General features: G+C 36.8%; 1 protein-coding gene across 6 annotated transcripts in view; it reads left to right on the top strand.

Moving 5' to 3' along the window:
- WAPL (WAPL cohesin release factor) overlaps window positions 1-15,891 on the top strand; it is a 112,058-nt gene that overhangs the window by 70,305 nt on the left and 25,862 nt on the right. For all 6 annotated transcript variants that reach the window (XM_069071360.1, XM_069071356.1, XM_069071359.1 and 3 more), the window contains 4 exons: window positions 3,321-3,416; window positions 4,612-4,764; window positions 5,089-5,225; window positions 8,638-8,749. In XM_069071360.1, coding sequence (XP_068927461.1) covers window positions 3,321-3,416; window positions 4,612-4,764; window positions 5,089-5,225; window positions 8,638-8,749 — 498 coding nt within the window. The remainder of the gene's footprint in view (window positions 1-3,320; window positions 3,417-4,611; window positions 4,765-5,088; window positions 5,226-8,637; window positions 8,750-15,891) is intronic.

Below are 15,891 nucleotides of genomic sequence, written 5' to 3'. Positions count from 1 at the left end.
GGGGGGGGGGGAGTTGAGGAGCGCAAATTAGTGTTGAGGTATGTGGAATTTTTCGATTATCATTTGTGATGGAAAATTGGATGTGTTTGGTGGGTCAAACTATTTAGGTTTAAGTACCTTAGTGGAAATGTTTTGGTATTATAAGACAACTAATTTTCGTGGTTAATGGAGATCCCCCCCCCCCAAAAAAAAAAAAAAACCCAAAATAAGAAATCTGCATATGATTTCATTTCTGCACTAATAACATGACACCTTTTTATCATTCATCTTCATTTCTGAAGAGATTAAATCCTATATGAATCATGTAAAACTGAAACTATTGTTAAAGGGAAAGTTAATAGTTTAAAATTATTTGGCTATTCAGTATATTCACAGTGTGTTCCTCCTTGTTATAAGTATGTGTTATGTTACACTTATGTTTGATGCCTGAAGAGAAAATAACTTAGTTTTAGAAGGAAATGTTCCAGTTTACAGATGGACACTGTTAACTTCTTGAGTAACAGAAGCTAATTTAAGTCCTGAGAAATTTTAAATTTTTTACTGATTTGGGGTGGAATTTGATTTAAAATAAATAGAAAGTGTTTAAACATAGTTAAAGTAATTATAAAAGAAAATGATTCTTCATAATTTTAAAAATTAATAGAGCATCAACTATAAGAATAATCATCATAGAACTTTAGACTTGCCTTCATAGAGTAATCCTTGATAACTATCACCCATATTAAATGATAGTTTATAGTTTTCTTGTCTTTCTTAATGTCAATGACTTTATCCTCAACTCTGACCACTTAACAATAGAGCCACACCTTAGATGCTAAATTTACTCCAAGCTTTACCAATTCTTAAGATCTCAAATTCTGAAATTGAGCCTGGCTAATTACAGTATCTTATCCTCACTCTAGCTGAGCTTATTTGCCTTACTCACAATCTCTATTCCTCTATTCTTTTAACTCCTGCACAATCTCATTTCCTGCCTTATGGTTCCATTGAAATTGCTCTTTCCAAAATTATTAATGGTTTTCTAGTTGCCAAATCCAGTAGCCTTTTCTTAATCCTCATTCTCCTTGATGTCTCTGCAGCCTTTGACACTATTATTAATCACTCTCTCTTCCATAATACTGTTTTTTCTCTAGGTTTTGAGGACACCACTCTCCCTTGGTTCTCTTCTTACCTTACCTATCCAACCCTACTTTGCTCATCTTCTTTTGCTGGATCTTTATTCATATCCTATCCTCTAACCATGAGTGTCTCAGGATTCTGTCCTGGGTCCTCTTCTCTACTCTCTCTATGCTATTTTACTTGGTGATCTCATCAGCTCCCCTGGATTTAATTGCCATTTTTTGCTGATGATTTTCAAATCTGCTTTTCTTGCACCATTCTCTCTGCTGACCTCCAATCTTGAATCTTTAGCTACCTTTCAGATATCTTGAACTAGATTGTCTAGCATACTTCTTAAAACTCAGCATGTCAAAAAAAACCCAATACCCTCATTAACTTTCTCACTACCTCCCCACCTGGCCTCTGCCTACCTTTTCGCTTACTATAGAGGACACCACCATCTACCAAGTCTCTCAAGCACACAACCCAGGATTTATTCTGGATTCCTCACTATCTTTCACTCTCCTACCCCACCTCTCCCCCTATTCAAGTTGTCATAGAGGTCTACCAAATTCACCTTTGCATCATCTCTTGAATATGTTCCCTTCTCTGTGTGACAATGCCACCACTCTAATGCAGGCCCTCATCACCTCACACCTTGACTACCACAATGGCCTGCTGGTTAGATCTACCTGCCTCAAGTCTCTCCCTACTCTGCTCACCCCTCCATTCAACCACTAGATTTTTTTTAATACAGCACAAGTTGGACTATGTCAGCTCTCTACTCATCAAACTCCAGCGCTTTCCTATTGTCCCCAGGAGCAAATACAAAAATGCTTTTGTCATTAAAAACTCTTCATACCCTTGTCTCCTTTTACTTTTCCAGTTTTCTTACACCTTTACTTCCCAACACATACTCTTTGATCCAGTGACACTGGCTCCCTGGCTGTTCCATAAACAAGATACTCAGTCTTTGGGCTCCAAGCTTTTAAAATTCCACTTTCTGTATTTCCTAAACCATATTTTTGTAGTATTTTCCTTCTTTTAGTTATTTCCGATTAATCCTTTTGAGAGCTTGCTTTTAGATGTTTCTTTGCACATTGTCTCCTTTATTAGATTGTGAGCTCCTTTGAGGGCAGAGAATGTCTTTTGCCTGTTTTCTGTATCCCCTAGCACTTAGCACAGTGCCTGGCACCTGACAGGTACTTAACAGATGTTTATTGAATGAATGAATGACTGGTCCTTCCAAATTTTTCATTTAGCCTTCTGGTTTTACTTGGCTCCCCTAGAGAGTCTGGCCCCATGTCAATGGTCTTTTCACCCACTAAATCTACCTTTCCTATCCTTGAGTGATCCTGACTATCTGCAGCTTGGGCTCCATGACTGCCTGGTTAATAAAGAAAATCATCAAAGTGTCTTAATGACTTATGCTAAGTATTTGACTTCAAAGGACAGGTGTGTGGAAGTTGTAGAGAAAGAGATAATGTATCTGATGTGGAGAAGGCCTTACTGATAATTAGGGTTTTCTTAAATTGGAAGGGACATGCTTGAGATAGGATGGGATTTCCCCTTCATTGGGAGTCTCTGAGAAGATGAAAAGTTACTTGTCTGTTTGATAGAGGACGCATCTTCTCCAAGATACAGGTTGGACTTAGCCTCTGAGGTCCCTTTTATAACCTTGAGTTGCTGTTGCTGTGATTCTACTTCAGTTGCTAATGATCTCATCTGTCCTTTCCCAGTGCTAGCATACTAGGTCAGAACCTTATTATCTGTATTTGTAATTTATTTTCTGATCATATAATATGCAAACTATAAAGTTTGCAGAACTAGGTATTCTGAATCACAGTATGGTGCTTGTTCTGCTTCCTAAACTATTATAATACCCACCAAACTGGTTCATCTAACCTCCAAATCCAATCTTTCCCATGTATAACTCTGATCCTGACATTTTCTTTATATTACACCTACTATCCAGCCTTTTTGCATTTCTCTTTTTAAAGTACTCACCCTTAATCCAGACCAACATGGAACTGCTTAACAAACGCATCTTACATATGTATTTTCATGTCACTTACCTAAATTCTAAGCTCATTGAGGGCAAGGGCAACAAGTTCTTTACTGACCTTTGTATTTCCCTTAGCAGCTCAGTAAATTATTGTTGAATCATGAAAAGTTACAGAGTAACAAGAAAACATGATGAGTTTTCCTTGCTTCATTTTTAGTCACCTACAAAAGCTGTGTATAATGCTAGACATTGGAACCATCCAGAATCAGAGGAGCTCCCTGCCCCACCAGTATTGAAAACTCAGAGTGTCGCAGTAAGTAGTCTGTATTTCTTAATCTTTGTATTCATCTTAAACGGTGGCAGGGTTACCTCAAATTATATCAATGTTGTGTGAGAAATAAAACTAGAAGTCAAATTTTAAAACAAATTTAGAAAACCATAGTATAATCCATTGAAGGTCTGGGAAAATGTAGATGTGATCACAGGAAACATCTAAGAATTAATTAATGAGTATTTTTTATCTTGATTTAGTAGCATCTTAAATGATCTTTATAATCTGAAGTTTCTAATGAATTGACTATTCATTTGAATTTATTGTATGTGTTTACATTTAACCTCCACCATCATCAGTTCCATTGAATTCTTCTGACGTGGGAATATTTAATTAGGGTATTATAGAAAAAGCCCTGGAGATGCTAAATGTCCAAGTTGGACAGCTTTTATTTGTAATAACATGAGTGGTATTGAAGACAAAGCCTTTCAGATATGTAATGTTATCCTGTTTTAGCAGCAAGAATTAAATAATTTAAACTTTGAGGCATTTTTTCTACTTACTGAAGTTAATTTTTTTGATAATACTATCTTCCACATGGTAAAATCTGCTTCTTACATCTCAGTAATAATGGCCTAATTCCAACCTTTTTTAAAAGTTGAAACCTATTTGCAAAGGACTGTGTTGATAATTATTTTGTTCAGAAAGAATAATTAATGTGTTCCCTATCCACAAATCAATATTCCTACATTTTTAGCAAAATTCCAGCTGTTCAGAACTCTTGAAATATGCATTATTCTTCATAGTTGCCATTTCTGGCTGAGTTTTTTTTTTTTAATAGGTTTTATCTTTTGCCCTTCCTTTCAGCTTTCACTTCTTGATACAGTTGATGTGTCTTTCTGTAGCAGCTCCTTTTTTATGCCTTCTAATTTGCTACTTCTAATCTGTTAATGGGCTTGGAAACCAAATAACCAAAATCATTAAAATTCTGTATAATATAAAACTAAATAGGTTCTGAGTTTAAGGGCCGTTCATTAGTAAAGTGCATGGGCTTTACTTAGTGCATGGACTTTATAACATCTGTTTTAGCTGCTCAGAGGCCTTTTTTGCTTCCTGTTTCTCTGCTGTGTTCCAGATGGGTGAGATTGCCGGATAACTAATTTCCGGATAAGTGTGGTGTTACTCTATATGTATGTACATGCTTAGAACAGCTAATTTAATACCTTTTTATTAATAGGTGAGGCTTTCTTCAAAGGAGGCAATTCAGAGAGATGATGGAGTTTTTAAGGCTCCTGCACCACCACCCAAAGTAATAAAAACTGTGACGATACCTACTCAACCCTACCAAGAAATAGTAACTGCATTGAAATGTAGGAAAGAAGACAAAGAAGTAAGCAGATGTGTATAATTTTATTTTAGATGAGGGATTTTTGGATATAGATATTCATTGGCCTTATTTTTATCACAAATACTGATTTGGTACCCTGAATAGAAGAAACGTGAAACATGTAACAAAAATAAACTTGTACTTCGTCCTTCAGTATTTTATAAAATATTTGTTTTCTCCTTTTGAAGTATATTATAAACCAATTTATAAAGAATTCTTGAAGTAATATATTATGCAAAAGAAATTAAATCCTGTGTTTGTATTGTTATAAAATTCCTGTTTTGTGGTTGCAAAAGAGACCAACACCACTGAATTATTTTCTTCCAGTTATACACTGTTGTTCAGCATGTGAAGCACTTCAACGATGTAGTGGAATTTGGTGAAAATCAGGAGTTCACTGATGATATTGAGTATTTGTTAAGTGGCTTAAAGAGCACACAGCCTCTAAACACACGTTGCCTTAGGTAAGAGTTTTATTTTTATATTACTAGCTTATGCATGTGTGTGTGTGTGTGTGAGAGAGAGAGAGAGAGAGAGAGACAAGTATTCTAGGGGAAAAAAGGATTCTCCCCCTCCCCCCCCCAAAAAAAGTACTTTAATAGACCTATATAGATTAAGGATAATAATTAGGGATAGTTTTCTGTTTTAGAGCTACAGGCTTCTGACCAATTAGTTATAAAAATATACTGCTACCAATTTCTCTCATCAACTGATTAACTGTAATTTTTGTAACACTGGGAGAAAAGAGGGGAAAGGATGCTGAATTTTCTCCTTTCTAAAACTATCTAACTCTAAAATTCTCTAATTGAGTTTCAGCACTAGAGCATTGACAGAATGTTAGTAATCTAGATTTTTATTTACAAAGTGTACTCTGATCATAGCAAGTAGCCTAAATTAAATTGATGGATCAAGAGATAACTCTTCAAATCTTGTCTCTAACAACACTGCTTAGATGCTGTAAGCAAATAATTTAACCTGAGCCTCAATTTCTTCGTCTGTAAAATAGTAATAATACTTGTGTTAATGCCTTCACAGTGTTGATTTGAAGATAAAACAAGACGAATAAAACATGCTTTATAGATAACTTTAAAGTATTACATAAATATCAGCTATAATCAGATGTAAGTTTTCAAAGCAGAACTAATCAATTTGCTTTGATGTAGTTTAAAAGTAAAATGGATCAATTAGTATTGCAATTCATAGATAAATGACTACTATCAGATTAGGTGGAACATTCATCACTGTGGTAGTAAAAAGTACAACATATATTATCTTATGTATTGGAATATTGTCCAAATAGCATAATGATCCACATTTTGAAATTTCAAATCCAGTAATTTAAAATATTTCCACTAGTTGTTCCAATATTCGATGGGAGTGGGGTGGGATGTATAATGGGATAGCTGACTTTTTCTTTACCAGGCAGCAATGAATTAAATATGCAAAACTCTAGGCTTGTTGTAAGTATAAAACTAATAGTGATTAGAGTAGTCTCAATAAGAAATGACACTATCCTTTGGAGGTAATTAGTTCTCTCTCATTGGAACTATTGAAGCAGAGAATGAGTGGCAGTGCTTGTTGGGGGTAATCTAGAGGGAATTGTTGCTCAGGTTTTGCTTATTTAGACCTAGATGGCTTTGGAGATTGTTTGATTTTATATTCTCCTGCCTCCGCAGTTTTACCTCTAACTCACCGGTGGCAGAGACTGAAAAGCAGCCAGCCCACTGGTCTTTGTAACCACACAGCTCTACTCTAGCAGTGCACATGGGTTCTAGGGCCCATCTGGAAACATGCCCAGAGTACATCTCACATTAGGTCCTGGAACTGCTGAGGAAAGGAAACCAGCATTATTTAAGGGCCTCGTTTAACTTTTGGGCAAAGTCAGGGATATTACTTTTGGAGAAACTTTGGGTTTTTTTACTTATTTTTTTTTTTTTTGTCTTTTGGAAGGCAATTTGGGTTAAGTAACTTGCCCAAGGTTACACGGCTAGTTTTTTCTTTGTGTGTGTGTGTGGGTGTTAAGTGTCTGAGGCCAGAAACTTTGGCATTATTAATACAAGGCCAGGATTGGACTATAGGAAAGTTTTAACCTAGTACTAGAATCAGATCCATTGAGTCTTTTTGTTCCTGTAGTTAGCCTATCCCATGAGACAAAACAATGGAGTCTGGCTGGCATTGACAGTGATAAAGTACAGTATGGTACTCATTTCTGCTAAACTTTACCCATGTGTGGACCAAATGTCTACCACTTGATGTCCACCTGAAATTCATAAGTTTAGGGAATAGCTAAAACAAACTGCAATCATCTTGTTTCATCAAACATTTTATTATTAGTTGTGTTTTTCTTCCACCTGGATACAAGTATATTTTAACTTAACATGGCAGTGTAAATTAGAAAAGATATAGTGTGCACATAGTAAGAGCTTAATGAATTATTTATTTAATGTGAAGAGGCCATGCTGCCTCTTATTATCTCTTCCTTCCTCCCATAAAAATGCAACTTCCAGATACGCATTTTGCAAAGGAATAATAAGTTAAGAAAGTTATAAAGGAAGAGAGATAGTACTTATGGGCTACACCCCAGCCCATTCTTCATAAGGCTTTCCTTCCTCCAAGCCAAGTACCCTATCTTCTGACATGATAGTCTTTCCTTTAATAACCACCCTTCCTTGATTGACTTCTGAGTTTGCCTGATTTCCCTCATTTTCTCAGCCTGTGCAGAAAAAAAATTCTTCCCCATCACTTCAGTTGAAACATAGGGTTTCAAGAAATTATACCCTCCAAAAGAAGAAATTGTCCTAATTACAAGTGATGTATGGTGTCTATAGCACAGAATGTAGGGTTTGTAATTAGGAAGACCTAGGCAAGTTACTTAACCTTTCTAAGAAAATTAAAGGTCTTTCAACTCATTTAATTATAAGGAAAGGGTTACATACATACATACATACATACATACATACATACATACATACATACATACATATACCAAGATATAAGCTATAAAAGGCTTAAGACAACCAGCTTTATGAGCATAATGTTCTTTAATTTAGCACCGTTCTTTCACTTAATTTGGTAAAGCCATTGCTTGACTGTGGTGACTTTAAGCACTTATGATCAGATCATGGAATTAGGCTTGGAAAGGAACCTCTTGGGAGTGGGATGGAACATCCAATATATATTTGGTGTTCGTTCACATAGAAGCAGTGTGGTGCAGCGAAAAAACATTGCTGGGTTTGAAATGAGAGTCCCTGGGTCAAGTCCCTGCTTCGACAATTATTTATTATCTTTGTGGCCTTTGGCAAGTCACTTAGATGCCACCCATCCTTCTCCCCCTCATCCTCAGTCAAATGAGAGCATTAGACTAGATAACTTCTGGGATCCCTTAGAGCTCTAAAATTATGAAACTAAGGGAAAGGTTGAGGTCAGGATTTTAAGGGTAGATATATGATGTTCACAGGTTGGAAATAAGATACCTACCTATAAGAGAGAGAAGTATAGGTCAGGGAAATCATAAAAGTGGAGTATCATGAAAACCAAGAAAATTGTGGAGCCAGGTTATATTTATCACCTTACTAATACATCATTAAGTGTATTTGTGTTGTAAAAGACAACTATTCAGAGTCTTTTTAAAAATTTGCTGTCATCTTAAAATAATAGGACTGAATCTTAGCCGGTGTATGGCCCAAAGGAATGTTTTTCCTGTGTTTGTTGATATGTATTGTTCATTGCAGCAATTTATACATAGCATACTCCAATAAATATTTTGATAAAGACTTGGATTTTATGCGTTCAAAATGTGTTCTTTGGTTTTGGTTTTTAATTTTTACTAAATCAAAAGTTGATAATATTTGTTAAATATGGCCTATTTTCTTGCAGTGTTATTAGCTTGGCCACTAAATGTGCCATGCCTGGTTTCCGAATGCACCTGAGAGCACATGGGATGGTAGCCATGGTTTTTAAAACACTGGATGATTCACAACACCACCAGGTATTTTCATTTTCTAGGATCTGACATCTTTAAGGTTGTTTCATAGTTAGTTTTTAAAAGAAAACATTCCTTTTTAAATTTTCAGTCCCAGAATCTTTGCCTCCCTTTATAGCTTCTCATAGAAACATTTATTTCTTGGAATTATATTTATTGTAATTATCTGATACTGAACTTGATAATGAACTTGATACTTCTAAAAGATTTTACTTAATCTGTGTTTTAAAATTTTTCTTCGAGTAGTGAAGATGTTTTCTGTTCTGAGTGAGTATATTTTCCATTTCTCTCTTATTTTCCTAAGCTGTGTTTAATATTTAATGCTTAATTCTGTATGCCCTGTACTTTTCATGATTGGTAAAATGTATTGAGAAGCCCCATCTTCTAATGTAGTTAAATACTATAAGTGTAGCGAGATAGTGGTCTGGAATGTAGTCCTAGTGACTGAATGTGTCCCATATACCTTTTTTGTGTCTAGTTGTAGGAAAAAGAATTGCTAAACGCAAATAAGAAATGGGGTTGCATTGATCAGCCCTAGACATAGGTATACATATAACTAATAATAGATAAGTAATAATAGCATTCTCCTGGCTACCCTTTCATATGCTGTATTATATATGAAGCCTACTGGCCTGGTATTTCATTGTGATGTAGAGTTGACAACATTGGTATGGTTAAATTTGTGTTAACCGTGTTAGCATTTTCTATTTAATTTTATTTTAACTAGACAACCTATTTTGTTTAGGATTTTGTTGTTGCCATCTTGTTAGAATAGTGGCACACTTTACTACAATAGTAATAGTTTAGTAGTAGCTAATTAAATCTGTCTTTGACTTAGAATCTTTCAAGTGTGTCACAGTTATTACCCTGTAGTTTTTGCTATATGGTACTTGAGTTGCAAAAAATAAGATTGACTATATACTACCCTAGGGCATAACGTGGAAGTTCATTTTTGTAATAAACTCCTATTTTTAAGCTCAGTTGCCTAGAAATGTAGTATTGGTTTTTGAAATAAAATTAGGTATTGGATTTTGGTTAGTTGAGTTGTACTGTCAGGTTACTTTGTTCAAGAAGTTATACTAAGTACTTTGGAAAATTTGATTAAAGACCAAACGGTTCAAATAAGATCAAGAGATAAATGAGGCATGTATAAGTAGACTGCTATATTCATAAGACAGAAATTAGGGGATAAGGGGGTATGGCATAGTAAATGGTTAGAGGGGCAGGCTTGAAATAAGAAACTTGAGTTTAAATCTCACCCCTGCATTAGCTGTGTGACCATGTTCAAGTCACATAACCTCATCTGTGAAATGAGATAAAGTTCTTAAAGCACTGTATAATTTTTTTCCCTTTAGAAGTTTATTCATTTTAGTTGTTTTTAGAACATAGTATGACACAGAGGTGTCGAGCTCAAAACAACATATTGATATTATTTATGTTCTATTGTTATAAGTTATATTCTATAACTTATTTTGTTAAATATTCTCCAGTCACATTTCAGTCTGATTGTAGCCTACTCTGGAGCTGCACTACACCTCTGCTGTAGTAGAAAGAACGATAGTTTTAGAGCTGGGAAGATCCAAGTTCAGGTATTCTGTCCTTTCACTGGTTACCTAGCGGATCTCAGGAAAATCAATCATTTCCCCTCTCTAACTATCATTTTTCTCATCTGGGGGTGTTAATATTTGGAACTACCTCCTACTATGTGAGCCATTGTTGTTGTTTCAAGTCTAACTGATTTATAGAATGCAAGGGAAAAAGTAAACATATCAATTAGATGTAAGATAGATGCTATATTTTATAAGCTAAGACTTAAATAAGTAGCAGTGGTGGTATATGAAAAGAACTTTGGATTTGGAATCAGATGTCTTATGTTCAAATCCCAGATCTTCCATTAACTCCGTTTGTCACCTATAGGGCAAGTCACTTGTCCCTGGGCCTTAAGCTTTCTCAGCTATGAAGAATGAGGTGTTGATCTTTGTAGTCTAACGTAGCTCTGGACTCTCTCACCTAAATAGTCTAGGAGGAAATCACATTAGCTAGTAGAAAAATAGCAGGTGGGGGAGTAGGACGACATTATTCCAAATGAGTAATGTCAGGGCATACAAAAAAGTATATTTAAAAGATTGACTATTGTGGTCAATTGATAAATTTCAATTGAGTAACCATTTTTAAAATAATTTCTGGCCCAGTGATTTTAATAATACTTTATTTTTATGCTTAATAGACCTAGATCTTAGCTATAGGAAAATCATCACTTGCTAATTTGTATCTTTACATATTAAGTAATAAGTTTTAAAAGGACAAGATAAAGGTTGCTGGAACAATGCTATATTGCTTCTACTTCTAGCAGTAATTTTCTTAAAACTATAGCAAGGTGTCAGAGCATCATGGTTCTGCCAACCAGTGCAGATCTTTTTTTTTTTTAAACAATTGGGGTTAAGTAACTTGCTCAAGGTAACACAGCCAGTTATTTCTGGGTTATCCCAGACACTGGAGCTGGTGCTCTTACTTGCTGAGGCACCTGGCCGCCCCTAAGCAATTGGGGTTAAGTAACTTGCTCAAGGTTACACGGCCAGGTGTTTCTAGGTGGGTGCTAAGTGTCTGAGCCCGGGATTCAATCTCCAGGTCATCCCAACACTGGAGCTGGTGCTCTTACTCGCTGTGCTACCCGGCTGCCCGAATGCAGATGTTTTTTAGGCTAAAAGACCAAGAGTGTATATCTAGTAACAGACAGAATGAATAAGTTCAGAGTAGTTTATCCCCAGGCAGTTGGCTATCCAATGATGAATTCTTTTGGGTAAGCCAACTAGTAAATCTCCTAATGTCACAAAGGAGCATGAGACAGAGAGAATTGTGTGTGTGTGTGCATATACATAATACACACATATACCTCAAAATAAAATATTGGTATACCTTTAGTATTTTGAAATAACATTTATATTCATGCATATATATATCTCAAAATGTCTGTGTAAAAATATGGGCCTGCATATATGCACATAAATACATACATACATACTTGTGCATTGTCCCAACTAAATTGTAAGATTTTTGAGGATAGAGCCTGTCTTATATGCCCCAAAGCACCAGGAACAGAGCCATGCACACAGTCCAAGCATTTATTGAATTTTTGTGGAATGTGAAAATCCTGGGGAGGTTGAAGACAAGAAATTGTTTAGAAATTTGCAAAGCCTAATGTTCTCTCATATTCATCATTTCAAGCTCATTTAATTGATACAGTAGCTTTACTTTTTGTGCTCTTCCCTGCCAACAACAACAAAAGTTAATACTAAGCCAGTTAAGTCCTCTGAAGTTAATTACTTTAAAGTGGGGTCATTTGGATAGATTGACTTTTAAGAACTTAAACTGGTTCAGACCAGTTAGGACTGAAAATGGTCAGTGGTGCTTACATTAGCTAGCTTTATGTATATTTTAGCTAGCTATTTATGTATATATTTAGCTAGCTTTTACTCTTGATCTAGTTCTTTTTTTAAAAAAATATATATTTGTGTATGCTGTTTTTTGTGTATGTGTATAACCGTTTTGCAGTCTGTTTGTTATTAGATTACCTTGAACTTCCTATTTTAAGTTGTCAGTGCAGTGATTTCCTGTCCTTGTCCATATCTGGCACTTGAGGGTAAGAATTGTGATTGGGAATAGGTAACATCTCAAATACAGAGTTTGGTCATTAATGCATAGGGTAAGTGCATCCTTAGGGAAGGTCTTCTTCTGAAACCATAGAACATAGGTTTGTCAGAATGTGTGGGCTACATAACATCAGGGACTTTGAGATATTCTTTACATTAGTTTACATAAATCTGATCATGTTTAAATGAAATCCAAACGTGTTTATTTCAGTCAACCGTGTTCAAAATGTCTCCTGTGTGCCAGTTACTGTGCTTGACACCAGAGATATAAATTGAATAGAATAGACTAGGAAATGGGAGTTGGAATGTAATCTGTGAGCAATAGAAAGAAGGCAGATGTGGCTGAATTCCAGGATGTGAGAGGGAGACTAATGTCCAATGATCCCTTAAAGATAGTTGGTAAAAAGGTCTTGAAGGACTTAAAAAAACTAAATGGGAATTTGTGTTTCATCCTAGAGGCCTTGGGAGCTCCTGGAGTTGGTTGTGTAAGAGAGTGACGTTCTCTCTAACATGACTGGTCTGCTCTTAAGGAAAATTATTTTGACTGGAAGGTAGAGTAACTTGAGGTATTGAAACCAGTTAAGAAAGAGTTCCAATAAATTTAGGTAGGAGTTGGTGAGTGCCTGAGTTAAGATGGAAGTTGTATGAATAAAGAGAAAGGGCTAAGGTGAGAAAGATATGGAGGTAACACAGTAAGGTTTGGCAGCTAATTGGATGTAAGGTGAAGAAGAGTGAGGAATCAAGGTTAATAGCATAGGAGCCTAGAAGAATGGTGGTACTTTTGACAGAAATAGAGAAGTATTCAAGAAGGGCAAGTTTGGATGTATATACAAGAGGTGTTTCAAAGGTAAAATCAACTTGGTGACTGTTTGGAAATGAGGAATAAGATAGTAAAGAGTTAGATGATACTTATCTTGAAAGCTTAGGTGACTTGGAAGGTGGTGGCACCCTGGACACTAATAGAAAGAAGAGGGCCCAAGACCAGAAGCTTGGGAGAAACCTCATTGAAAATCCAGCAAAGGGGGCGGCCAGGTAGCACAGCAAGTAAGAGCACCGGCTCCAGTGTTGAGAAGACCTGCAGATCAAATCCCGGGCTCAGACACTTAGCACTCACCCAGAAACACCTGGCCGTGTAACCTTGAGCAAGTTACTTAACCCCAATTGCTTAGGGGCGGCCAGGTGGCTCAGGGAGTAAGAGCACCGGCTCCAGTGTCGGGACGACCTGAAGATCGAATCCCAGGCTCGGACACTCAGCACCACACCCAGAAATAACTGGCCGTGTAACCTTGAGCAAGTTACTTAACCCTGATTGCTAAAAAAAAAAAAAAAAAAGAAAAGAAAAGAAAATCCAGCAAAGGAAACTGAGGAGTGGTTAGACAGATAGGAAGAGAATTAGGAGGGAACATTATTTGAAAATCCTTAAGTTGAGAATGCAAGAAGAGGATGATCAGCAGTGTCAGGGACTGCAAAGAGGTCAAGAAGAATAAAGATTGAGAAAAGGCAATGGCTGGTCTTATGCCTCAAGTCTCTCCCTGCTCCAGTCTAGCCTTCACTCATCTACTAAAAAGACCTCCCTGAAGTGCAAGTCTGACCATCACCCTGCCACTCAGTTAACCCTAGCTGACTCACTGTCACTTTTGGGATCTGATAGACAATCTGGGCATTCAAAGTCCTTCATAGCCACCATCACCCCAGTCTTCTTACACTTTTCACAGCCCCAGTCCTACCCCCACAGATTCTGCTCTCTCCATCCAGCTAGCCTCCTTCCAGTTCATCCAATAAGACGGTCCATCTCCCAACAATGGGCATTTTCACTGGCTATGTTACATGCCACTGATGCTCCCTTTTCAGTCTCCTGGCTTTCCTAGGTTCCTTGCAGTCCCAGCTAAAATCTTGCCTTCTTCTGGAAGCTTTCCCTTAATTCTAGTGCTTTCCCTCTTGATTTACCCTGTCTATAGTGTTTTTTTATGTAGTTTACATGTTGTCTCCCCCATTAATCTGTGAACTCCTGGAGAGCAGGAACCATTTTGTGCCTTTATATCTTCAGCTCTTAGCACAGTCCCTGGCCCAAAGGAGGCACATCATAAATGTTTGTTGATTGACTGAATTTGGCAGCTTGAGAGATAATTGGTGAATTTGGAGAGAATGTTTCAGTCTAATGATCAGTACAGAAACCAAAGTGCAGAGGATTTAGAAGCAGAGGCAGAGAGGCCTTGAAATAGACCTTCCTCCTTAAGGAGGAAAAGCAGGAGACAGACAGCATCTGGAGAGAGTTAATGCATCAAGTGAGGATGGTTTGGTTTGTTTAAAGGATGGAGGAGGAAGTATTTGTAGGCAGCAAAGAAACAGCCAACAGGGAGAAACTGAAGATTAGTGAGTGGGGCTGATAGAAGGGATACTGTTTGAAGTTGGAGTTGAGTAGTACTCCATGTGCATATATAGGGGTTTACATTGGAAAGAAGAAGGAGCACTTCTTCATTTAAGACTGGGGTGGAAGAAGTTATGTGAGTGATATGAAATAAGGAAGGAGCTCTTGGCAAATCGACTTTTTTTTCCTTGATGAAATGATATGGTTTTCAGCTGAGTGGGAGAAGAAGCTCCACAGAAGGTGTTAAAAGGGATGAAAAGATTGGAAAGGGGTCTGTGGTGAATGAGATAGAGAATTGATTAGATAGATGTCAAAGGATTGCCTTGCGACCATTAGAGCCCAGTTGATATATAACAATTTCTTGATTTAAAAGTTAATTAGGAAAGAATAAAAGAATTGCCTTACTTCAGTGAGGACCTGGTTGAAGTTGGATATTATGAATTTATTATGTACCAAATCATTCATGACTTCCTCTAATCCTATAACCCAGTTTGAGTAGGAAAGGAGGAGTCAGATGGTGGGAATAATCTAGAGGTGAGTTTTAGCAAGAGATTCCCAGCAATAGGACCACAATCGAGACATACAAGAGTAGAGGACAGTATAGAGAGAGTTCAGCTAGCTAAATATTATAAGGCAAGGTTGGAGGGAAGTGAAGTCAGAGGGGGGATAGATAATGTCATAAGAAATAGTGTCTGGTGGGAGGAATTGGCACTCTGGATGAAGTGAAAGAATTAATTTGTAAAGGGCGGGGGGCATGGGGAGACATTGAATGATAGACACAGGTTATGTTAAGATCCAGTTTGTGACCTTTTTGTTTTTGAGGTGTAGTGAAGGAGTAGGTTGTGAGATAGACTAGAAATTGAAATTTTAGTGTCAATTTGAGGGAACATCTGTATGTATTGATATTTTAAGTTCCCTTAGTAAAAGGGCAGAAGAAGACAATGACTAGACTTGAGTTTCTTGGAAAAGGAGGGAGAATGACTTCAGGATGGGTATACTATAGCCACAATAATATGTATTTGACCTCAAATTACATGTGGATATAAAAACAAAGCAGTCTTTACATGTTTTTCAGAGAGAGTGGTGTGTGTGTGTGTGTGTGTGTGTGTGTGTGTGTGTGTGTGTGTGTG

The sequence above is a fragment of the Petaurus breviceps genome, unplaced genomic scaffold (assembly GCF_028583685.1).
Source record: "Petaurus breviceps papuanus isolate PSGF00001 unplaced genomic scaffold, PetGlider_PUasm1.0 90825, whole genome shotgun sequence".
Lineage (NCBI taxonomy): Eukaryota > Metazoa > Chordata > Mammalia > Diprotodontia > Petauridae > Petaurus > Petaurus breviceps.
The sequence above is the reverse complement of the archived record's forward strand: the minus strand, read 5'-3'. Positions and strand labels throughout refer to the sequence as shown.